Source organism: Dromiciops gliroides, chromosome 4 (assembly GCF_019393635.1).
Source record: "Dromiciops gliroides isolate mDroGli1 chromosome 4, mDroGli1.pri, whole genome shotgun sequence".
Lineage (NCBI taxonomy): Eukaryota > Metazoa > Chordata > Mammalia > Microbiotheria > Microbiotheriidae > Dromiciops > Dromiciops gliroides.
This window is the reverse complement of record NC_057864.1, coordinates 215010969-215037514: the sequence shown is the minus strand read 5'-3', so window position 1 is coordinate 215037514 and position 26546 is coordinate 215010969. Positions and strand designations below refer to the sequence as shown.

General features: G+C 46.4%; 1 protein-coding gene across 2 annotated transcripts in view; it reads left to right on the top strand.

Moving 5' to 3' along the window:
- BAHCC1 (BAH domain and coiled-coil containing 1) overlaps positions 1-26546 on the top strand; it is a 154320-nt gene that overhangs the window by 68020 nt on the left and 59754 nt on the right. For both annotated transcript variants that reach the window (XM_043963687.1, XM_043963686.1), the window contains exon 2: positions 8711-8890. In XM_043963687.1, the coding sequence (XP_043819622.1) occupies positions 8711-8890 (180 nt within the window). The remainder of the gene's footprint in view (positions 1-8710; positions 8891-26546) is intronic.

Sequence of the window (26546 nt, the reverse complement as noted above, 5' to 3'; positions counted from 1 at the left end):
AGTCGGAGGCTAATGTGTTTGCCAGGATTTGGGGACTCACAGGCTGAGGTCAGGCGGCTGTAGGGTCTCTCTCTCCTGGGCATCACCTTTTCTTTGGGTTTTGAAAGGGTTTTTTGAGGCAGGGACTAGGGATGATACTTGGAAAGGTCGCTTCCCTAGAGCAACTTTGCTGAGCTAACAGTCTTACTAGTGGGTTCTCCAATACCTGGATTTGGAAGGAGGGATTTATAGAATACTCTCCTCCTAACAGTGTGAGATGGATAGTACCAGAAGCATTGTACCCATTTAGCAGGAGGAGGAAAATGAGGTACAGAGAATTTATGATTTAGCTAGTGTTGCATGGGTAACAACTGTCAAATCCAGAATTTGAACCCAGCTGCCTCTAACTCAAAAGTCCAACATTTTCCCACTGTACAATCCTACTGCTTTTGAATGGCCTCTTTTGGCCAAGACATCGGACACTCCCATTTGCCACCCCAGAGAAAGATACAACCTTTTCTCAGTCGGTCAATAAGCATTTATTAAGCACCTATTATACTCCAGATAGTGTGCTAATGAGCTCAGGGGATATAAAGAAAGGTAAAAGTCCCTGCTCTCAAGAAGCTTACCTGCTAATGGGGGAGAGACAACATGCAAACAACTATGTATGCAAGAGAGAGGCTGGGAGAAAGAGAAGGAAAATGAGAGAAAGAGAGGGAAAATGAGAGGGGGGGAATGAGAAAGAGAAGAAATGAGAGAGAGGGAGAGAGAGTATATATATACACGTACATACGTATGTATGTGTATGTATATATTATGTATATATGTATATACACACAGACATGTACATTAGTACACATTAGGTATACTATATATCATGTATATACCATGTATACATGATATTTCTATATTATATGTTTAAAATGTATGTATATGTGTTGTACACAAGTATCATTTACGTATACTATGCACACATAAGATTTGTATGTGTATTTATACATGTATACTGTGTGTACACTATCACACATTATGGTACTTATAGGCACAATGTATACTATGTATCACACATGCACACACGATTGTGTGTACAAAGCATACACATATGATACATAGTATTCATTGTGTGTACATATATCATTATAAACACACATAGAATCTTGTATGTACAGTTATAGCTAATATACACATATATAACAATGTGTATAGATAATCTTGTGTGTGCATATTTGTGATTCATAGTGTACCAAGTTTGTACACAGTATACCTATCAATGCATATGAAAAATTGGAGACAATCAGCAGAGGGAAAGGCCTCTGAGCACCTTGTCTCCCTTGCTGAGCATGGTGGCCAGGTGCTAGATTTGGGCTCACTGTCCAGCTACCTAGAAACGTCAGCATTTCTAGCCAGGGCACTGCTATTTCTGTTTGAGGATCTAATCTGGCCCTTTTCAGATAAGGAAGACTTCATTGAAGTCTCACATGTTACCGCAATTCACCTCCTGACTGAGCAGTGGGCTTTTGATTTTTTTTTTTTTTTAAGTCTTTGGTTTAGTCTGATCTGGTCTCCCTGGTCTGCCCTTGTGCTTCCATGTGTTAGATACTGTTCTGGAAAGATCCCTTAATTATACTGGATACTGAGTGTTTCTGTTTCCATAGCAGTGTATCTTTCCCTTCCTCCTTTCCTCCATCTCTTCCTTCCTTCCTTCCATTTATTAAGTGCCTACTATGTGTCAGGAATTGTGAAAAGTGCTACAAAAAGAAGCAAAAGACAGTCTTTGAGGGGCAGCTAGGTGGCACAGTGGATAGAGCACCGGCCCTGGAGTCAGGAGTACCTGAGTTCAAATCCGGCCTCAGACACTTAACACTTACTAGCTGTGTGACCCTGGGCAAGTCACTTAACCCCAGTTGCCTCACTAAAAAAAAAAAAAAAAAGACAGTCTTTGCCCTTAAGGAGTTTACAATCTGATGGGAGAGACAACATGCAAACAAATATATACAGAGAAAACTATATATAAGATCAAGAGGAAATCATCAACAGAGGAAAGGCACTGGAATTGAGAGGAGTTAGAAGGCTTCTGGTAGAAGATTGAGTTTTAGTGGAGACTTAAAGGAAGCTGGGGAGGTCAGTAGTCAGAGTGGAGGAGGGGGAGTGTCCCAGGCATGGAAGGCAACCAGAAAAAATGCCTGGAGCTGAGACATTCCATCCTTGGGGTCCATTCCTTCCTTCCATTTTTATTGATATCTTTTGTCTTTCTATCACCTAGGTTTCCCCCTGTATATTTCCCCTTCTCCCCTCCCAGAGAGCCCCCAGGGTGAGTATTTCTAATAGTCTGAAAAGTGCTTTGAACACCCCCCACACACACACACCCCAGGCTCCCTGCCCGAAGCCCTGCTGGTGTCACATCCTTAAGCCTCTCAGCCAACTGAACTGTCTCTCCATCTTGAGCCAGAGGCCCGGTCTCAGAGGCCTGGAGCTGGACTCCCACGTGTGGGAGAGCATAAGGTGTTGGGTTCTCAGGGCTGAACTCTTGAGAAAAAAAAATCCTCTATCCATTCCCAACTTTTGGACTTCTGGTGCTTCCCACCAAGATTCAAGCCCTTCTGTTTGCCTCTGGGTGGAAAAGGGGTGGGAAGGGACTGCCCTGGGAGGGATGAGGGGGTGGATCTGCCCCTGGGATTTAGGGCCCAGCCCCAGTTGATGAAGCAGGAAGCTTGTGAGTTTCTATCCCTGACACTCATCCCACAGGCATCCCTATGGAGGAAGTTGCTAGGGAGCAGGGGCCAAGGTTTTCTCTTTATTTCCCTCCCTTCGTGTCCCCCCCCCACCCCTACCCCCAACACAGCTTGTCTCTGCAGAGCCTGAGGAAGCTGATACTTTTTTCTCTCTCCAATCCTTCACCCACGGCTGGAAACACATGTGGTCTGGGCGTGTATACAGCGTGAGCCATCTCTACCCTAAGGAATCCCTGGGATCTCCCAGCAAGATTCCTCAGGATGCCCCCAGGTCTTGAGTAGCCACTTCCTCGACTTTCTTCCCAGACCTCTTCATCTCCATTTCACTCACACACACACACACACACACACACACACACACACACACACACACACACACACACACGCCTTTCACCTTCACCCTCCAGCACATGAACTGTCCCACAGACTCCTCCCTCCCCACACCCTGTCTGACACTCTCTCCCTGACAACCTCATGATATTCCCACACTCCCAGGCCAGCTCACACACACTTTCCCTTTGCTCACAGTCTCACAGTCAATACTAACCTCAGGAAGCTGGAATGTTTAACTCTCTCTCTCTCTCTCTCTCTCTCTCTCACACACACACACACACAATTTTTATTCTGTAACCAGTGTCAGTAAGAGGCCTCGGGGACTCTAGGGCGAAGCTCCTCCTCCCTTACCGCAGCCCCCATCCCTCCCTGCACACATGGGATAGACATTAGATCTTGCCATACGATGCTCCACCTTCCCACTCCTCCACAAATGAGAATACACCATCTCAAAGCCTTTCTCAGGCCCTTGGTCTCACATTCTCTTGGCTCTCACATGCCGTGGCTCTCTGGGAGTCTCACAGCCTTACCTTCCACCCTTCCAAATGTTTGTGCTTTCCTCCCATCCTCCTGAGGAGCTAGAGTTGAGTCACCCTTCTGTCTGAAAAGCTCCTGAGGTCTCAGGGCTGGACCCAGATGAGACATCATAAATTCCCCACCCCCAGGCAATGGAATGACTTCCCTGACTCACCTTGGCCGGTGCAGCTGGATTATGGGAGGTCAGCCTGAATTTTGCTGGAAGAATCCCCTTAACTGTATCGTGCTAGGCTGGTGGTACCTCTCCTCTCTCTAACACCCCAGTCTCTCTGCCTCAACTTGACCACTGACCTTCACATCCCCTCCAATGTTACCCAACATGGTCTCCAACCCACCCCCTATCTCTCCTCCTTCTCTTTCTGTAGCCTGGACCCTTCTAGCAATATGCCCCTTGTCTACACCTTACGGCAGCTTCCAGTTTAGCACCCAGCTTGCCCTTAGTTCAACACTAAAGTGATAGAAGCCAACCAGATTTATAATTCTGAGAAAATGATCAATCTTCTGGGAAAAGCTAGGCCGGGGGTTGGGCTCATTCTCTGACTATTAGTTATCTTCTTCAAGAGTAGAAGCTCCCCTTACCTGTGTGAGAAAATAATTATTAATAATGGATTTCTGAGAAAATGATCAAGGAATCCATTGACTCAGGTTGTTTCTCGTAGAACAGGGACTGGAGGGACTTTAGAGATCATCTGGTACCACCTCCTTTATTTTACATTTTACATTTTACATTTGGGGAAACTGAGGCTAAGAGAGGTTAAAACAATTTCCCCAAGGTCATAGAATTAATAATAACTTGCACAGAGCCAATATTCAGACTTGGTCTTCTAAGAATACTCTTAGAGTAAGGGCAACTAGGGGGTGCAGTGGATAAACCACTGGCCCTGGATTCAGGAGGACCTGAGTTCAAGTCCAGCCTCAGACACTTGACACTTACTAGCTGTGTGGCCTCGGGCAAGTCACTTAACCCTCATTGCCCCGCCAAAAATAAAATTAAATTAAAAAAAAAAAAAGAATACTCTTAGAGAAGCAAATTAAGAGAAGGCCTCTATTTTTTTTTCAATAGAGGATCCTTGGTATCATAGTAATAGAAAGGGAGGGGGGGGAGGGGAGAAGGACCTAGCCCTAAAGTTAAACTGGTCTGCTGGGTTTAAGGCAGGGCAGAGCAGTTTCAGGGAAAGCCTAGATCATCTAAACTAGGCCAGAGCTGAAAGGGATTTGAGAGAACATGGATTCTAACCCACTGCCTTGGGTAAACAAATTGCTAAGGGGGAGGTGACTTGCTCAAGGCTATAGAGGTAGAAAGTGTCAGTACCAAGACTAGAATCCAGATCTCCTGATTCCAGGCCTATCACACTTTGGCCCAGCATAGCTCTAGCTTTTCAAGAACAAGGAAGTGAGGGAACAAAACCCACACACATATATGCAGCAGAGCCCTGTGGCATAAAACAGACACAGTCACACAGAGATAACTGGGCATAGGAGAGGGGCAGGGCAGGGAAGGGAGCAGAGATTAGACTTGTAATTTTACTGGCACAGAGAATTCCCAGGCAAAGAGATTCCCACTGACACTGCAAGTTTCTTCCTTCTCTGCTGCTTCTAGTTTTCAAGAGTTGTCTAGAGTACTGAGAGGTTAAGGGATTTGCCCAGGGCTAGAGTTATAATCCTGCTACTGAAATCTTCAATATAATTTCCTTTTAGAAATTATTATGGGGGCAGCTAGGCGGTGCAGTGGATAGAGCACCGGCCCTGGAGTCAGGAGGACCTGAGTTCAAATCTGGCCTCAGACACTTAACACTTACTAGCTGTGTGACCCTGGGCAAGTCACTTAACCCCAATTGCCTCACTAAAAAAAAAAAAAAAAAAAGGAAAAAAAAAAGAAATTATTATGTGTCAAGGGCAGGGTTTGAGCTCAGATCTTCCTGAGTCCAGCTCTTTATCCACTATGCTATGCTGTGTGTATATCAATCTTTATCTCCATCTCTATCTCCATCTCTATATCTATATCTCCATCCCCATCCATCCATCCATCTATCTATATGTTATACACACACACACACACACAAATACCACAAGTTTAGAGAGATGGGCTAGGGCCTTCAGTCAGAAGTTGATAAGATAGTCTGCAACTAGACCTTTGCAATCAATCTCTTCAGGACTGGGAGACAGGGAGGACAGCAAGCCTGATACTTCCAGTAGGGGTATAGAGGAGAGCCATACCCCTCATCTCCATCCCTAAAGGTCAGAGGACGGTGCTGCCATATTCTAAAGGAAACTGGAGGGGGCAGCTAGGTGGTGCAGTGGATAAAGCACCAGCCCTGGAGTCAAGAGGACCTGAGTTCAATTCTGGCTTTAGATACTTGACACTTACTAGATGTGTGACCCTGGAAAAGTCACTTAACCCTCATTGCCCCACACAAAAACAAAAAAACAAAGGAAAATGGAGACTTGTATGTTGCTGCCTCCAAGAAAGCTGTGACTCCAAAAGTCATAAAAATAAAGAAAAAGAATCCCTACAAGTTGTATTTAAACGAAGTAATAGAGCGTGACATATGTGAAACATTGAAGATACTGTTAAACAGATCAGTCGAATCACATGCTACATATTCAGTTGAGATATTCTTTTCCTGCTGTTTTCTCTCTCTCTCTCTCCCCCCTTGCCTTTCTCCTTCCCTACCTCTCTCTTACTCCTTCCTTTCTTGCCTTTTTCCCCCCATACACATGCATAATTGCAAATGTACCACTTCCCACCCCAGACCCAAGGACTCCATAAACAGGCCCCCAGAGTTAGACCCCAATGGTCCACACTCCCTATTGACAAAGCCCCTCCTTCCTGGAGAAGACACACTCCTCATTCTAGCCTGTTCAGTCATAGGTATCAGACTGGAACCGGCCCCAAGGGGCACTATCTCTGTTCTGCCAAAGTAATGAGGCCAAACCTGCCAAGCCAATCAGTAGAGTCCAGTTGGTCTGGGAGGCATTAAGGCTTCCTGTGCATTTGCTCTTGGGAATCCGATACCTTCTCACTTAGAGACAGAGAGCTTCTGGCAAGCTTATGGGCCATCCCACTCACTGGAATGATACTTCTGATATCTATTAGGGTAGTTGGTGTGAAGAGCCCTCTGTGATCCCCTTTACCTGGCTAGACTGTCCCCAGAAGCCTCTCTCTCCTGAGACTCCAGCGTTTAGGACTTGGCTGAGTGGTGTCCACTGAGATGATCAAGATAATGGCTTGGTGGCCCCACGCCAGCTATTCTGGGAGTAGGGCAGTGGGTGTGGGGAAAGCTCGAGGACGGTTCACGGCCATGGTTTCTTCTCCACCAGAGAGGGCCTGAGCCCTGGGGAGCCGCTAATGGTAACGCTAGCAGAACCATGTCCATCCTTCATTCTTGCTCTTCTTTGCCGATACACACGTAGATTAGTTGGGTACCCAAGTGAGATCCAACTGTCATAGAGTCCCCATGTCCTTCTCTTGAGTGAGCACGTCACACATGTATGAGTTTGCTCCTTGGAATGTGCCCACACACAGCTGCACATTGCTGGTAGGGACACTGTTTTCAGCTGCACTGAAAAGATGCCCCACTGTGTTCTCCCCAGGGGAGGTAGCAGTTAGTTCCATGGCACAGCGTGTTGGCCCTATGGTGATCTCTAAACACCTGTGGACATTTGCATATAATATTTTCCTAAAGGAAACTGGGAACTAGCTGATGTCAGTCAATCAACAGATATTTATTATGCACTTATTATATGCCAGACACTGTGCTAAACATCGGGAATACAAAGACAGGCAAAAAAATAGTCTCTGCCCTCAAGGAGCCCACAATCTAGTTGGAGAAATGGTGTGCAGACAATTATGTACTTGAGTAACTTGGTGGACTCTCACTGGAGTCTCTCAGGGGCAGGCCTATTGCGTTTTACCACCCCTCCCCCACCTCCCACATAACTCCTCTAGCCTCTTCTCCTGGTGGCTTCTCCTTTTCTACCCAAGAATAGATCTTATGGGGCTGCAGACTGAGTAGATAATGAGAGCTGAAAAATCCCAATCTAGATACAGCAGAGCAGAATGGCCTGAGAAACATGACCCAAGTTGGTCAAGGGCATCAGGCCATAGAGATGCAATGTTCAACCCAGAGGAGATTTCAGAGATCATCAGATACAACCCTTTTTATTTTACAGATAAGAGAGCTAAGGCCCAGAGAGGGTGAATACATTGCCCAATCACACAGCTCACTGGTACCAAAATCAAGACTAGTCCCCACATCCCACTCACTCCTCGTCCAGTGCATTTTCCACCATGGTGAACTGGGTGGGAATGTGGTGGTGAGTGCCTGCATAAGATCAGAAAATGGATGAATAAATAGAGTTGGAGTCGGGATAGGGGCCCCTGTGGACCATGTTAAGCATGTCTGGGTTGCTTTTTGGTTGTTTTTTGGTTGTTGTTTTTTGGTGAGGCAGTTGGGATTAAGTGACTTGCCCAGGGTCACACAGCTAGTAAGTGTTAAGTGTCTGAGGCCGGATTTGAACTCAGGTCCTCCTGACTCCAAGGCTGGTGCTCTATCCACTGTGCCACCTAGCTGCCCCCTGGATTGTTCTTTAGGATCAGACATTTAGAACTGGAAGGGAGCCTTAGAGGTCATCCGGTCCAGCTCCCTTGGTTTACTAAGTATGAGAAAATCGAGGCCCAGGAAGTGGGTCTCAAGGGACTTTCCCAAAGAGCATAGAGGTAAGATGGTGGAGGAAAGTCAGTAAGCTCTCAGGGCTCCCAACACAATTACCCCCAAAAACCTCCAAGAGCATAGAGGCAGTAAATGACAGTGCTAAGATTTGAACTCAGGCCCTTTGATTCCTTTGACTCTGTTCCACGTGACATAAACACTGAAGTAAACAGAATAGAGAAGTCCCCATTGGGGTGAATGCATCTGTTTCTCTGTTTCAAATGTGAATGAATATAAACTTCTATCTCATCCTTCCCTGTACTTAGCATAGTGCTCTGCATACAACAGGTGTTCGAGGAATTTTGAATGAATGAATGAACGAATGAATGAATTCATATCCATATTGTGGAGGGGGGTGACCCCAGACAGAGCTATTGACCGCCTACTCACCTCTTTCCTCCCTTTCTTTGTCCACAGCCAGCAGCCGCCTGATGGGGAACCCTCCAGCCTCCTCCTTCATGGGCAGTTTCCTCACCAGCAGCCTGGGATCCACTGCCCCTGCACACCCCAGTGGTCCCACTTCCTCCCCCTCTGATCAGGCCTATCGGGGCCCCCACTCGGGTACCTCCCAGATCTGGTTCTCCCATTCCCATGAAGGTAAGGCATTCTAGAGTTTCCCCTTCCCCCACCCAGTCTCAGCTGTACTGATGAGGGAGGGAGAAGAAGGGGCTGTCTCCTCTGTACTTAGTTTTGTGGGGTGAAGGGCCCTGGATTGGACCTCTTCTGACCTTTACAACTAGCAAGAATAAGCCCTACTTATAGGGGGCACACAGTATAGGACCACAATGGGAAGAGTTGAACATAGCATGAGACAGACTTCAAGTATTTCTCAGTGGGAACCTCTCCCTATTCAGGTGGGTCAAATGAGTTCTCGGCCTAGGAGCCAAGCCTTTCTCATCATCCTCTTCCCTCTGAAGCTTCTGACTTGGAAGGAGAAAGAAGGAGATAGATGAACAATTGTTTTATCCAGATGTGCAGAGAGGCAGAAAAGGTCAGGGTGGGGTGGGGGTGGGGGGTGTAAAAGAAAGAGGTAAAGTTAGTTGCTAGGGAAATGTGTTTCACATCTGGGTTGAGACTCCACTGTGGGATGATCATCCCACGAGATGTGACAAGGTCATTTGGTAACCCCATTTGGAAGAATGCTCACCAGATGTGCCAGCCTGGGAGTGGGAGGGGGTAGAAAGCTTTCTTCATGAGAGGAGCCTGCCACCCCTTAACAATCCGTGCCTCAGGGAGGCTGTAACAAGCCCACCTAGTCATCCCCTGCCTAGCATAGCCCTAGCCTCATAATAAGGGACTCAGTGAATTCTTGTTGATTAACCTGTGCTCCAGAGATTCTGTAGCTGTTGAGAGGTAGAAGGAGATGAGCCCCAGAATACACTCTCTTCTCTAGATTTGGGACGTTCTACTTTACACCTAGCTAGATGTCTATCCTCTCTCCTTTCATATTACCCATCTTCCTCAGCTGCTTCCTCCCACATGACATGGAAAGAGTTAAGCCCTTATTGCCGGCTGGCAGACAGAGAGGTAATTGCAGTTGGCATCAAGCATAGAGGGCTTTCCGCTCCTGGCACCCAGCTCCCGCCGTAACTCAATGACTCTGATGAGCGAATGTCGTGTTTACTGACGATCCGTCGTACTCACACTGTACACCTCGTGTTCCAACAAGGGAGATTAGCTCCCAGCTTGGGGGTGGGGATAGGGAGAAAAACAGAGAGAGAGACAGAGAGACAGAGACAGGGAGTGAGGGAGGGAGTGAGGGAGAGGAAAGGAGAAGAGAGAAATAGGGAGAAGGGTTTGTTTTCTGTACAAGACAGGTGAAGAATGAGCAACAGTTGTTAAAATCATATCTGTTTTAAGCTTCAGAGCAGAGGTCACATTTTGGGAGAGACAAAGAACAACCCTCTCATCCACAATTCAGGAAGCTGGGAGTTGGGTAGGGGCTGGGGTGGCATTTGGCTTCCAAGGAGAAAGAAAGTACCTTCTGCCCTTAACCTCTCCCCCACTCTTTAAATTCCATTTCCCCTAAGATAATAAGAATATCTCACATTTATACAGCAACTTAAGGTTTGAAAAACCGTTTTCTATGTTATCTCATTTGATCCCCACAACAACCTTGGGAGGTAGGTCCTATCATTTTCCTCATTTTACAGATGAAGAAACCATGGCAAACAAAGGTTGTGCGTCTTGTCCAGAGTCCCACATTGTCTGAGACAGGGCTTCCTGACTCCGGGTCCCACATACAGGATTCACTGTACTGCCTAGGGTCTCTCAGCAGCACCTGTTTGTTGCCACAGCTGGGAAGGGGGAGACAGAGAAGGGCTCACTGGCAGAGACCAGGGACAAGCGCCATCAGGAAAAATGATGAAAACTCCTCCAGACCCCTGCTTGGGAAATTGAACCCCCTTCTTTCCAAAGCCTCGGGTCTGCTCCTCATTTCCCCCAGCGCTGCTCTACTCATCTGTACCCTACTTAGAACTCTCCAAACAAAACGATGCCCTTGTTCCCACCCCATTGAAGTCTCTGATGCCCCCTAGTCTAGACTCAGAAAGGAATGGATGGTGGGAGTGTATGTGTGTGTCGGGGAAGATGGCATGAGTAGGCCGATGGGGCCCATAAGAAGCCCATAAGAAGCTACCCTAACACAGCCTGTCTGCTCTAGTCACTCCTTCCTCTGTCAGTCCCAGGTGCACGTTAGGGGTGGGGGGCGCGATGGTGGGGGCTCAAGCAAAGCTGGGTGAGGGAAAATGAACTGATCTTTCATTTTCTCATAAGGGTCCCAAGGATTTGGGAAGCAGAGAACAGCCTAGCCCTGTGCTTCGTACTGGGCTCGAGCCACTCCTGAGATGAAAAAGGCTACTGGGGTGATCTTTTATCCCTCAGAGCCCCTCCCCTCCTTCCAGCCACAACAGGGACTATACTCCTCCACACACCCCGCCCCACATGGCTCTGGGAATCTTGCCAGCAGAAGGCGGCGGTTTGTGGGCAACACCACCTGCTGGGGCCCGGAGAAAAGGGGTCCGTCCCTCTGTCTAGCCCAGCCCGACCATAAGGAGCTGAGCTGGGGGAGGGGGAGGGAAGAAGAGCTGTCCTTGAGGGCGGTGACAGGTTGCTAGACCCCACCCCCATCCCCTAACTTAGACCTAAAGCCTCCCTCCTCACGTCCTGAGTCCAACCGCCCCCAACTACCCACTTCCCCCTCTACCAACGGCTGCCGAAGGACAGTTTCGTCTCAGCATCTCCACCGATATTCCTCCTGTGGGTCCCCTGTCATCTCCCTTTAAGGATTCCTTTCCTTGCCAGAATTAGACTGAATTAAATGAGACCTTGGGATATGATTTTGCTCTGAGGAGGGCAGGAGGGAACCATAAGCTGATTCCCCACTCCTCTGCCCTAAAAGCCAGGGGCTCCCTAAAACGAGCCCTGGGGCAGGGCCTGGCTTTGCAGTGGAATGACAAGCTAACAGAGAAGGGAAGTTTGGTAAATTTGCCACAGAGCTTACTCACTCACCACCCTTTCTGCCCTCAACCCCCTACTTGGTACCATCTCTGGGAGCCCCTTCAGTGTTAACTCCCTTCTTTTCCTTATCCCACTCTCTCTGCTTCCTGTCTCTGGCTCAAGAGGGAATTCGCCTCTTTAACCTAGACTGTATCATGAATTAAGGTTAAGGAAGAAAGAACTCATCGGATCCAGTCGGTTTTCCTTGACCACCCTTTCCTCACCTATCTTTGAGTTGCAGCTGCTTCAGGAGGGAAATGGGTGGATGGAGAGGATTTTTATGTTCATCAATGTTCTTCATGAAGATAATTTTCCTATCTGTACTTATTTGAGTTTCACAACCTGGTGAGGGAGTGTTGTTTGAAGAGGAAACTGAGGTACAACTGTTATTTAGTCGTTTTTCAGTCCTGTCAGACTCTTTGGGGTTTTCTTGGCAGAGATACTGGAGTGGTTTGCCATTTCCTTCTCCAGCTCATTTGACAGATGAGGAAACTGAGGCAAACAGGTTAAGTGATTTGCCAAGGGTCACACAGTTAGTAAGTGTCTGAGGCCAGATTTGAATTTAGAAGAAGAGTCTCCCTGACTTCAGACATGGTGCTGTATCCACTCCTCCACCTAGCTGCCCCTGAAGTAAAATAGTTGGGATAATATACTGAATTGATAGCAGAAATAGGACTAGAACAGGTCTCCTGAGCTCCTAGCACTTGACTCAGGAGGAAGAGAACTTGACCTCTGGCTAAAGACCAAGAACCCAACCATGACAAGATCAGTATTTCACCAAAAGGCCTTTATCTTTTGCTCAGAGCTGCACCATCCCAAACCTCTACCAACTCTCAAAGTGTTTATGCCTTCTACAAAATGCCCCTACTTCTAAGTTTACAGCTAAGGGGCCAAATCAGGATCCCATAAGCCCCCAGTGATAGGGAGGCGTAGGTGGCGAGCCAAGCACAAAGATCCTCTGGGTCATGGAGAGTCTGGGGGAAGAAGGTTGGGTTTCAGTGGTGGATAAGAGAGGAGAGGACAGCCAGGGAGGGTTCTTGGCTAGCTCGGTCAGCTGGCTGGGGGACAGACAGACTCTACCCAAGAGAATGTTCGCACGTACCTTTTGTGTAGCTGTCTTTATATGCGTATGTCCTTTTAGGGACATCCTTAAATGAGAACTTAAGTTTGTTTATGAATGAATTGTTATAAGTTCGACCCACCCACTGTGTCCACCTGGGAAAATCACTGTGCTGAGTTTCCGGTAGAAAGCCTCATGAGGAGGTGGGACTCTTGGACCCTAGTCCCAGTTCTGCTCCTTCTTCATTAGGTGACCCAGAACTAGTACCTTTTCTTCCTCTGCCTCAGTTTTCCCAACTCATCTCCACCCTTCCTCCCTTCCCACTTCTTAGCCTTGGGATTTCCTCTTCCCCTTGAATTTAGGAGACTAGAGAACCAGTGAGGAGGAAAGGAGAGGAGGAGGAGGAGGAGGAGGAGGAGAGAGAGAGAGAGAGAGAGAGAGAGAGAGAGAGAGAGAGAGAGAGAGGTGGTATTGGCAACCTGCCCTGGCATCATGCCTGGCTGCTAGTTTGGATGGGTGCCAGCTGGCTTCTGGCATGCTCAGGCCTGTTCCTTTGCTTTGTGTGTTCAGGGGAGGGGGGGGAGCCGGGTGGGGGCACACGACAAGGCCAAGGAGGCAGAAGGGAGTGAGGTAGGAATGGGGTGGACCCAGGCACAGGGTGGAACTTGGGAGTCTTTCCACCGTGAAATTGCACTCAAAGTGGCCAACCCAGGCTCCCCTCCCCCATTTCCCTTCATGTCCTGGAAGAACGGAAACCAGATCACCACCTACTAGCACCCTTTCCCTCCCTCCCCAACTATCACAAGGCATGTAAGGGTTAGATCCCGCAAATGAAAGCAGCTAGGATTGTGGCAGGCAAAGTTTTTAATTTTGTTTTTGTTTTTTGTTTGTTTTGGGTGGGACAATGAGGGTTAAGTGACTTGCCCAGGGTCACACTGCTAGTAAGTGTCAAGTGTCTGAGGCCAGATTTTAACTCAGGTCCTCCTGAATCCAGGGCCGGTATTTTACCCACTGTGCCACCTAGCTGCTCCTGAGGCAAAATTTTGGAAAGGGTGGTGGGCAACTGGACAGGATAGAAGCAGGGGGTGAGGAAGGCTCTGAAACTGAAACAGGCAGAGAAGAGTCCAACTCTTGGCCTTTTCCACATTTCCGAGTTGGGTCCCTCCTCATCCAGCAGGCGCTTCCCTCCCTGGCCTGCTATAGCATCTGCTGTCCAGCAAAGTCCTTTGGTAGGGGAAGCATGAACTTCCTGATGCTCCCACCAGCCTAGAATCTATGTTTGAGCCCCAGAGCATCAGTTTTCTGAGAGTTCTTTGGGTGGGACATGGGGAGGCTCCCACAGAGCCAGGCAGAGAAGTCAAATTGGGTCTGGAGCTGATGAGCCGGTCATGAAGTAACATCTGGTGACAAGACAGAGCCAAGGGCAGCTGCTGCCCCCTTATCCTTCGAACTCCAGGCCTTCCCAGGAGGCCTGTTCCTAGTAGGGGAAGATGGATTCATCTTCTGGTTAGAGGTTGTGGCCAGTGGGATGGGTCAGAGAGGACTTAGGACCTCTCTTCCACTGAGGTAAGCCAAGCATCCCGGCCCACCCTGTTCTGGGTGGGTCAGAAGAGGGGTGGGTGGTGCTGGTGGGGTTCAGTGCAGCTGGTCCTATTGTCAGGGAATTCCTGCCCCCTCCTTCCCCACCCCACCCCCCAGCTGTTGAGGCTGGGACCACCCACAGGGCCGATGAAAGGAGATGCTGTTTGATGGGGGCCTGTGCTGGGGAGGGAAATGGGGAACAGGCTGGAGGTGGGGGGCAAGGAAAGCAGAGCAGAGACTTCTGAAACTTATTTCACTTGTGGTCTCTTGTCTCTGGAGGGGGAGGAAAACTTCTGAAATAAGCCAGGCACATAGACCCACTTCTTACCCTAACATTAACCCCTTATCCTTCTGTTTTCTAAAGCCCCAGACGGACAAAATCTACTGATCCCAAACTCCCATACATCGATTCTACTGAGGTCTTAAGTTAAAGGTTTGGCCTCAAGACAAAGAATCTGGCTGGGGCAGAGAGGATCCTGACAGATCCCAGACCCTCTCGGGTCTCAAAGAATCAACATCTTGCTATCATCTCCCCTTTCCCATTATCCTCAGCATTTCATGTAATATCTTATGTTTGGGGATTCAGCTTAGTCTTAGGAGAAAAGAAGCAAAATTTCTTATTTTCATAGGAGGTTCCCTGAAAAAAACAGAAATATCTATGGACACTATTGAAACCCTAACTCTGGCATCTATTTCTTCTTAATGGGACCCAGGATAGACTTCAGTTGCCCCCACATGAACTTAAAAACCCTGTTTTGGTCAGGAAATAGCTCCAGAGGAGGTCTTCTTAGGTTTGGGAAAACATTTATTACTCTCGAAGGTGGTCCTTCCAGCCCAACTGATTTTTTTTCTTTTTTCCCTACTGTATCTCTGATCAAGGACACTTTCTAAGAAATGAATTGCCTTTGAAGAAGGGATTCTTAAGATCTGCCTCCCAACCTCCCCCCTCCCACCCCGACCCTGTGGTCCAGCACCATCAAAAAGAGGTAGAAGTGATTGGAGCCCAATCATCCTTGCCTTTCACCCTCACATTGAGGACGAGTCTCCTTCCAAGCCAAGTTAAAACACATAGTCCATCTTCACTACCAGCCAAAGTGTCACAGTTAGAGGTGCTTTTAACGGCCATGTAATGGTGCTCAAGGCACTGGCTAAGGAGTCTAGACAGGATGGGGATAGAAGTGACAGGTTGGGATAGTGCCCATCTTGAAGTCAAGAGGATCTGGGTTCAAATCCTCCCTTGAGCAGTTGCATGATCATTAACAAGTCCTTAAACTTTTTAACCTCACAGAGCCTCAGCTTCCTCAGCTATAAAATGGGGGTAATAATAATAATTATACATATATATTAGTAATACCTCACAGGGTTGTTGTGATGCTCAAATTTGATAATTGCATAAAGTACTTGCAAAATTTTAATGTAATGTGTAAATGTGTGTTATTAGTATTAAATATTGGTATTAGTATTAGTACTAGTATTGGTATTAGTATTCATATTAGTATTATGAGAGCAAGCCCCTTCTAAGATGGTCCTGAAGCTCAGGACCTTTCTAGGATGGTCTGGAACGAGGGATGATAATAAAAATTATAATCAATCTCAACTCACCCTCATGTGGCACATTTAAGTTTGAGAAATGCTTTCCTCACAACAACCCTGTGGGGTAGGAGTAAGTATTATTGCCTCCATTTAATTCATGAGGGAACTGAGGTTCTGAGATTGAGTGACATTATCATCATCATCATCATTTTTGTTAATAATAAGTTAGCCTCGGGGCAGCTAGATGGCGCAGTGGATAGAGCACTGGCCCTGGAGTCAGGAGGACCTGAGTTCAAATCCAGGCTCAGACACTTAACACTTACTAGCTGTGTGACCCTGGGCAAGTCACTTAACCCCAATTGCCTCACCAAAAAAAAAAAATAATAATAATAATAGTAAGTTAGCCTTTATATAGTGCTTTAAGGTTTGCAAAGCAGTTCATTTTATCCTCACAACAACCCTGGAAGGTAGATGTTACTATTCCTCCCATTTTCCAGAAGAGGAAACTGAGGCACAGAGAGGTTCAGTGACTTGCCCCAGATCACACAGCTAAGTGTCTGAGGCTGGGTGTGAACTAAGGGCTCCTTGACTCCTGCTCTAGCACTCTCTTCACTGCACCACCTCACCGTTGAGAAGATATATATTCAGACACAGGTTTTCTGACTCCAAGCCCATATAATTAATTCTCACATATATTTTAAATCAGGCAAAAACTAGATTAATAGGATAGCCTTGAAATGGGGGGGTTGATTTTTTAAAAAGAATTAAAACATTAAGGAGAATTAGAGGGGATATGTGTAGAAGGGGTCAAGGGAATGGGGCTTACTGTCATAGTGTTAGGAGCTAGCTATATAGATATGAGCCCCCTAGTTCTTTTTGTTTGTTTGTTCTTTTATAATGTAATTGAGATAACTCTTCAATACTATCCTATGTGGCACAATGGCTAGAGTGCCAGGCCTGGAGTCAGAAAGACCTGAGTTCAAATCTGGTCTCAGAAACTTACTATCAGTATTATCCTAGACAAGTCACTTAACCTCTGTTTGCCTTAATCCACTGGAGAAGGAAATGGCAAACCATTCCAGTATCTTTACCAAGAAAACCCCAAATGGGGTCACAAAGAGTCAGACTCAGCTGAAACAACTGAACAACAACCCCCTCATTGCCTCTACTGCCCAGCCAGAAACTGCCTGGTTTCTGAAGACATATAGAACCTTGGAAAGAAGGACCAAAGTCTAATTCCACGTGGCTCAGGTACTGGTGAGAAAAAGAAGTTGAATCTGTCCAGTTAGGTAGCAGCTCCGAATCCCTGAATCTTGTCAGGCTTCTGGCTCCAGGTCACTCAGTGGGAAGAAACTTTCCAGTATATGGTTTCCTTTACCTATCCTAAGACCCTAGGTGAAGGGACAATAGCGCCTGGGACATTAACCAGATGGAGGGGCAGTAGTGCTTGGGACACTAGGTGAGCGACACCAGTTCCCTATAAGATAGGTGCTAGCATTATTGTTCCCATTTTACCAATGAGGAAACTGAGACTCAAACAAATTAAGTGACTTGCCCAAAGCCACACATCTAAGTGTCTCAGGCAGGATTTGAACTTGTATTTTCCTAAACACCAATTCAGGCACTACCTATTCTACCACCTAGTTCCCTATAACCAGCCAGATGTGCTCATTTCCATGCAAGGTATACATGTGCTTCTGGGTTCCCATGTCTATATGTCTAGAGAAAAGTCACTGGTGGCTTTCTCACCTGGGGAGATAGACCTCCCAGGGCCAAAGCAAGGAAGGCACTCTGTCAACCTTAAAGCCCCATAGAAATGTGAGCTAAAATTATTAGCACCTTTGTTATTATTAGATATAGATGTCTCCTGGCACGAGCCCAGGGGTTTCTAAACTACTGCAGTCTGAGGCTATATCCTTAGAAGTATAAATGATGGTGAAATAGGCCATTATCAAGGGTAGTCTCATTCTGGAAGCCACACCTTAAGAGACAAGGGTTGTTTTGTTTTCATCTTTGAGGCCTTGGGACAGAACCCGATGGCCTGCACATAGTAGGCATGCTTTAAATGCTTGTGGATTGATGGATTGTTTACAGGTAGACAGAGTTAAGAGGGTCTCCATGGGGAGAATGGCTGGGCTAGCAAGGGCTGTTATAAGGAAGAGGAACCAGATCTTTTTTCTTGCATGAGAGGGTAGAATGAGAACCAAAGGGCCCAAGTTATGGGGAGAGGGGCAAAGATATTGGCTCAGTATTGCAAAGAACAGACTGCCTGATGGGGGGTGGGGAGCTTCCTGTCTCTGGAAGTGTTCAAGAGAAGTTCAACAGATCACTTGTCCAGTATATCAAAGATGTTTAAGGCATTGAAGGGATTTGTGCTATGATCCCAGAGGTCCTTTCTAACTAGGAGACTCCAGGATTCTGGGAGTCCCAGGATCCCATGTGTCTGTACACCTGCTCTCCCCATACCCAGGCTAGAAGCCTGCCTGGCTTCCTGCCCCTCCCCCCCACCCCACCACCCCTGAGGGCTGGACTCCCTTTTGGAAGGGTTCCCTCTCGAGCTTGGGTTACAGTGGAATACCTCTCCTCCCTTTGAAGTATGTGCCAAGGGTGCTGGGAGTTCCCAGGGCTCCGGGGCAGACTGCCCACTCATGTTGTTCCAAAGGAACCTGACCACTGTTGCCCGGGCTTTTGACATCTCCCCTCAGATGAAAGAAGTCACAGCTTCCGCCCCTTGGGCAGAGCCAAACTAAGACATCTGGGCAAAGTTTGAAGACTGTACCTCCTGAGGGTCCCACGGAGGCTCTGAATCCGAGCTTGAGATTTCACTGTGGCATTTACACCTTTTTGTGTGTGTGATTTAGCTATAATTTTAAAAAACAATATTTTAGGGGGCAGCTAGGTAGAGCAGTGGATAAAGCACTGGTCCCAGATTCGGGAGGACCTGAGTTCAAATCTGGCCTCAGACACTTGACATTTACTAGCTGTGTGACCCTGGGCAAATCACTTAAATTGCCCGGTAAAAAAAAACCAACAACAACAACAAAACAAACAAAAACAATAAAATGATATTTTATTTTTTCCCACTTATGTAGCTCGTACATCTTGATATCATCATATAAATACATGGATGCCCTAAAGAGTGGGATCTTCTGTCACTAAAATGTATTTGTGTTTTCAGAAAATACTATTGAAAAGGGGTAGTGGATGGTTACCTGGGAATCACAGTAACCTGGGTTCAAATCCACCTATGATACACACTAACTGTGTGATCCTGGCCATATCACTTAACGTCTCAGTGGTCCTGGCAACTCTTAAAGACCCTTAAAGTTGCAAGTAGCTACTTAACTGCATTCGGCACAAGGAATTTTCTCATCTACAACAATAAAATCACAGGTTTCTCTTACACCAAACTCTTATCTTCTTCCCCTAGCTCTTCCCAATGCCTAGAATCCACTCCCTCCTCAACCCTGTATCCTGACCTCTCTAGCATCCTTCAAGACTCAAACCAAGTCTTGCTTTCTGCAAAAGTACCACCCTCTCTCCCCTCCAACCCTTCCATCTGATCTGTAGATCTCTCGTTTGTGCATAGTGTTTTGCCTGTTGTCTCTTCTGTTAAAAAATGAGCATGTGATGGGAACAGCTAGGTGGTGCAGTGGATAAAGCACTGGCCCTGGATTCAGGAGGACCTAAGTTCAAATCCAGTCTCAGACATTTGACACTTACTAGCTGTGTGCCCCTGGGCAAGTCACTTAACCCTCATTGCCCCCCCCCCCAAAAAAAAAGAGTACGTGAGAGCAGGGCTGATGTATCCGCCTTTCTTACTATCTTCAGTGCCACAGAAGAGTGCTGCATAAATGAGTCGGCTTTACCAAATGTTTGTTGACTGTCTATCTCTATAGTTTAAAATATTCTTTGTACCCTTCCTCCCATTGGGACAGCCACCAAGCATTCTAGGAGATATGGAGCCTGGGGTGGGGGGATTCCTGGGACAGCAGGGGCAGTAGACTCTAGGGAATATGTCATCCGGGTCATTGTACCTAGGGGACTTGAGAAGCTGCTGAGAGTAGGGTAAGGCTAATGACAAAAGCTACTGTTTATATAGCATTTCACAAAGCACAGCACTTTCTTTTTATAGCATACATTTATGTATGTGATGCAAGTATTATCGCCATTTTATAGGTGATCAGCTAAGTCAGAAAAATAAACTGATCTGTCTATGAACAGATAATAATAATAATAATAATAATAATAGCATTTATGTAGCTCTGTAAGGTTTGCAAAGAGGTTTATGTATGTTAACTCATCTGATCCTCACAGCAATCTTGGAGGGAGGTGTTACTGTTATTCCCATTTTTACAGATGAGAAAACTGAGTCATAGGGTTAAGTGGGTCACATAGCTCGGAAATGTTTGCGGCAGGATCAGAGCTCAGGTCTTCCCGCCTCCTGAATCCTGAATACTCTCTCCACTATACCACTTAGCAGTGACTTTGTGACTTGTAGATCTGAAGTAAAATTAGAACCCAGATCTTTTTTTAAAATGAATTTTCAAATGTTGAACATGAACAAAACTAGAAAAAGAAGACTGCTTTTAGGATCACGTCTGTATGAGTCAGATATTTTGGGATATATTTAATTTTAATATGGCGGTTCTATCACTGCCGTGCTTGGCTGTATCTCACTTCTGAACTCCCTTCTGCTCTCTTCTCTTTATTTTTAAGAATTCATTATGATTCTTTTCTCCCTGCTTCCTTTCCCCCCTCACACACACACACACACACACACACACACACACACACACACACACACACACACTGTCACCAACCCCTTATTCACTCCAACCCTCACTCCCCACCCTGCCCCCCCCACCCCAAGTAAAAGTTCTTGTGACAAGTAAAAAAAAACAACAAATCTATACATGGGTTGTGTCCAAAGATGGAGGACTCATTCTGCCCTTCTGATTCATATTCTAATTGGTCACTGAACTGATCAAAGTTCTGGTCTTTCACAGTTGTTTTCCTTTACAATGTTGTAGTCATTTGTACAACATGGGTCAAAAGTCACAAAGGGGTTTCAATATTGAATAACTTCTTTCTTTTTTTGTTTTTAATTTACAAGACCATAGCATTATATACAGTATATATAGGAAATGAAGTTACATCACTTATGAAAAATCAAATCTTGCAATTGGCAAAACATAAAGAAAAAATCATTTTTAAGATATTATATTAATAAAATTTAAAAAAATAAAATAAAAAAGATATTATATTAAAACCTTGTGACTTTTGGCCCACCCTCTATAAATTATTCTCCTAACTCTGCTCACTTTCAGACATTTTTTTTTTAAGTGAGGCAATTGGGGTTAAGTGACTTGCCCAGGGTCACACAGCTAGTAAGTGTTAAGTGTCTGAGGCCGGATTTGAACTCAGGTCCTCCTGACTCCAGGGCCAGTGCTCTATCCACTGTGCCACCTAGCTGCCCCAACTCTGCTCACTTTCATCTTCATCAGTTCACACATAGCCTCCCAGGTTTTTCTGAATCCTTCTCTCTTGTCATTTCTTATGGCTCAATAATATAATATGATAATCCATCATTTTGGTATACTATAATTTGTCCAGCTATTTCCCATTCGATAGGCATGCAGTTTGTTTCTTTGTGACAGTGAAAAAGGCTGCTATAAATATTTGTGTCCATAAGGATCCTTTTCCCTTAATCTCTCTGGGACAGATCTTGTTCCCAGGTCAAATATTCTTTTCATCATGCCATGTAGACAGTGAGACAGGATTTTAGCTCTAAGATCCAGCTAAATCTGGTGACTCATGAACTTGTCATTGTCAAAACCTTAGCCCTCAAACGTTTTCCAAGGAAAACCCATGGAAACCTGTCTCTCTTTGGCCTTTTTCGGATAGCCTCTATCTTCAGAAAGTGGACCCATGATTTCATTTGCATCGATGTGGAAACTCCTTCTTCCAAGTACAGGTTGGCCCTTCTCTACAGATTGCTTGGAGAATGGCCCAGTGCAGTGTGACCTACCCAAAGTCACACAGTTAGTGTGTGTCAGGAGTGGAATTTGCACTCAAGTCCCGACTCCACAGCTGGCTCTTTCTATCCACTGCAACACATACTCTTTGACCCATTTTAGCTTTTGTATATTATCATATTAAAAATTCTTCTAATTTAGTAATTGTGTTGTTTAGTTGTTTCAGTTGTGTCCAACTCTTTGTGGTCCCATTTGGGGTTTTCTTTTTTTGTTTTGTTTTGTTTTGTTTTGTTTTGTTTTTGCAAGGCAGTGAGGGTTAAGTGACTTGCCCAGGGTCACACAGCTAGTAAATGTCAAGTGTCTGCAGCCGGATTTGAATTCAGGCCCTCCTGAATCCAAGGCCGGTGCTTTAACCACTGTGCCACCTAGCTGCCCCCCATTTGGGGTTTTCTTGGCAAAGATACTGAAGTGGTTTGCTATTTCCTTCTCAGATGAGGATACTGAGGCAAACAGGATTAAGTGACTTGCCCAGGGTCACACGTCTAGTAAGTATCTGAGGCCAGATTCGAACTCAGGAAAATAAGTCTTTCTGACTCCTGGCACTCTATCCACTTCACCATCTAACAATTAAGGCACTATCAAACCAAGGGAGCTAGCTCATGACTAAATCTGCATTTACCATACTCTTTTTTTTTTTTTTTTTTTAGTGAGGCAATTGGGGTTAAGTGACTTGCCCAGGGTCACACAGCTAGTTAAGTATTAAGTGTCTGAGGCCGGATCCGAACTCTGGAACTCCTGACTCCAGGGCCGGTGCTCTATCCACTGCGCCATATAGCTGCCCCTACCATACTCTTTTTATTGTGACCCTGCCCTAGTGAACAGGTGAGCTTCTTAGAGTTTTATGGTGGAAGTCAAGGAAAAAATCAACCAGTTTGTAGGCATAAGGGCCAGGTGGGCCAACTCTTTCCCTTACCCTTCCCATGGCTGTACATTCCTATCATACCCCTGCCTTTCTTCTTAATCATGGAAGATAGTTGGGGAACAGGTGAGGGCCCTAAAAAAGCATGGTGAGTGAGAACTAACACCAATTACTTCTCCCCCTCAACTCCCTCCTGTATCCCCACTCCCACCCTCCCACCCCCTGGACAGTAGGGAGAGAAGGGAGCTAGAAGCTGAGCCTGGGAGACAGACCCTGCTGCTTTTGTGCCTTTGAGAAAATGGTCTTATTGTCTCAAGACAATGATGGGGGGGAAGGAAGGGAGAGGGGAGGCTGGAGAGGCCGCTTTCCATAGAAATACTCCTGGCTTGAAGAGAAAGGGAGTTATAGAGGAGGCCCAGGGCTGGCTGGCAGGGGAAGCATTGGAGTCCTTTAAAACCCTCCCTAGGCCTGTTAAATCCCAAACAGAGCCGGGCTTTCAGAGCAAGGGGGTTGGGGGTGGGGAATGCCCTAGGAGCCTAGGTCTGTACTGGCAAATGTCATCCCTCAACTGTGGGCCAGAGGAGGGCAGGGGGCTGCTACTTGAGCCTGAGAAGAGGAATTTGAACACACCGTTCTCCCCCCTCTTCCTTCCCCAAGTTCCAGTCAGTTCCCATAACTGAAGTCTTGTTTCCCCATTCCCCACCTCCAACCCCCAACACCACCAGCCACTTCCTCCTGGAGAGTGACCAAATGGGAAATAGTCTGGGAGAAGAAAGAGGAAAGGAAAAGAGAAGGGGAGGATCCTGATTCTGGGAGTGGGAACGATGTCTAAGTCTGAGGAAGCCAAATCTAGGAAACGTCAGCTGTGAAAGCGGGGCTTCACAGAGACCATTTTGGTTGTTGTTAACACTGTCCATGTGGCTAAGGAAGGTGACTTTTGTCCCTAATGTCCTCCCTATTTGTGTGATGATGTGAAAAAAGACTGTCATTTAAAGGATAACTGCAGGGCCCTCCTCCTCTTCTCTAGCCTGAAGTACAAGGAAAGCCTGAGTAGCTTCTGGGGGGTCCTCTTAATGACAAAAAGAAAAGGAAAAAAAACAACGCATGACACACATACACCCCCTTCTCTTTTCCCCAAAGCTCAACTAGGCTAGAATTACTGTAGTCTGAGTAGGAAGAGAATGAGCTGGAGGTTTGCTCTCAGGCTTGGATATGCAGCAGAGATTGGAACTCAGGACTCTCCCTGGATAATTGACATCAGCTGGCTGGCATAGTGGAAAGAGTACTGAATTTAGAATCAAAGGTCCTGGGTTTGAATCTTAGCTCTATCACTTAATACTTGGATGGCCTTCCTTTCAGTTCTGGGTCCATGATTCATGAACCTTTGTCCTGGCTTCCCTACTTTCTTTCAAGTCTCAGTTAAAATCTCTTCTTCTTTCTTCTTCTTCTTCGGCAATTGGGGTTAAGTGACTTGGCCAGGGTCACACGACTAGTAAGTGTCAACTGTCTGAGGCTGGATTTGAACTCAGATTCTCCTGATTCCAGGTCCAGTGCTTTATCCACTGTGCCACCTTGCTGCCTCCTAAAATCCCATCTTCTGCAAGAAGCCTTTCCTTCCTTCCATCTAGTGCCATAGCTCAGAGATAATCTCTCATTTACCCTGTGTGTATCTTGGATCATAGTTGTTTGCCTGTTGTCTTTCCCATTAGAATGTGAGTCCCTTGAAGGCAGGGACTGGTGTTTTTGTTTGTTTGTTTTTGCCTTTCCTTGTATCCCCAAGCTAGAACAGTCCCTGGCACATCAGAAAGATGTGATAAATGCTTGTTGACTTGGCATGACTTTGGGACGTTGGGCAATTCCCTTGACCTCTTGGGGCTTTCATTTCATCTATTATAAAATGAAGGACTAGAGAGGCTCTTAGGCTTCTTCTAGCTCTAAACAGAATTTTCTGGTGTTTGGGGACACCCTGAAGCCCAGTTTGCTGGGGCTTTAACTCTCCCTTAACTCTTCCTGGCAATTATCCAACGTTATTACAAGAAACTCCACTTTATCTCTATTGCTTTTTTCACTCTCTCTGCCCCATCCTCTTGTGAACCTTTCTTGCTCTTGGGCCCAGCCTTTAAAATAGAGTCTACACAGATCTTCTCAATGAGAACCAGGCGAAGGTCCAAACCCAACTCACTTCCTCTGTCCTTAATGCTGAGCACATCAGCCCCATGTGTATTTTCTGAAAGCATTCTTATTTCGGCAAAAGAAACTAACACTTTTAAAGAAAGGCTTTACAAAGGAAAGATCTTTTTAACCTTAGATTTGGGTGCTGGATGGGGATCTTAGGAGTTCAACCTCAGATAAGAAAATTGAGGATAGGGGCAGTTAGGTGGTGCAGGGGATAAAGCACCAGCCCTGGATTCAGGAGGACCTGAGTTCAAATGGGGCCTCAGACACTTGACACTTACTAGCTGTGTGACCCTGGGCAAGTCACTTAACACTCATTGCCCCACAAAAAACAAAAACTGAGGCTCAGTGATTTGCCCAGGGTCACATAGCTAGCAAGTGTCTGAGGAGAAATTTGAACCCAGGCCTTCTTGACTCTGAGTCTAGCACTGCTACATTGCTTTTCTTTGTCAGGCATGTGACCTTTTATATTCATAAAATATGGTCACTGTATCTATGGCCCTAGCCCTGTGCTCTTGGGAAATCAGAGACAGAGAAAGAAGCAGGGTCTTCAACCCCACCCTCTCTACCTTATCATTCTGCCCTGCCTTCCCATGGATTCCCTCAAGCAAATACCCCTGACCTTCTTGGATCTGGTAGATAGAGGAGCCCCAGAGGCACCGGCAGAGGCAGAAGTTTGGAAGATTTAATTAAAGTTGGAACAATAACCTTGCCTCACTCTAGCCCAAGGACCTAGCAGGACCATGTGGTTTTTCTCTGCCTCCCACCCCACCCCCCACCCATCCCTACAATTGGCTTATAGTGAGACCAAATGACTTCCCCTAGCTTTATTACACATCATTAGGTGCTGATTGCTCCCTGATTCCGACTATCCCCTGTCTAATTGTTGCCATTTATATTAATAGGATTTTTGTCAAAAAAAAAAAATACAAAGCCTCTTGGGTCTCCATGGCAATTCACTTCTGCTAAGGATTGGGGCAAGGGGCACCATTAACAGTACAGGGTCCCCTTGTGGTCCCCCTGTGGACTTCCCACAACCCTACGCGGGCAGTAGTCAGATGCTCCAGAACAGAACAGAGCAAGTTAGCTGAAGGGGAGAAGAAAGGGCAGGTTGTGTGCTGGGTCCCCTTCCCTCCTGGGAATGCTTGGGGGAGGGTCCTCAGGTAGGGGGCTCTCTCTCTTCTGTGCCAGACTCCAAAGGCTAAGGTTTAGAAGATAGCATTTCACTGACCTGGATAAAACACTGGCCTGCTCTTCTGAAGTCCTCTCTTGCTCTTCACTTTTTTTTTGGGGGGGTGTATTTTCCTTTTCTACAAGTCTTTCTACACCCCACACCACCCTCTCCCTTCTTTCCTTCCCTGCCATCCCAGAATAATACCAGCCCCACCCCCAACCATCTTCTTTTCCGAGACACATCCCAAAGTACCTTCTCCTCTTTCCTAGGACCATTTGTCCTTGACCTGTTTCTTCATCTTCCCTTTGTCCCTTCAGCATCTCTCCCTGACCCTC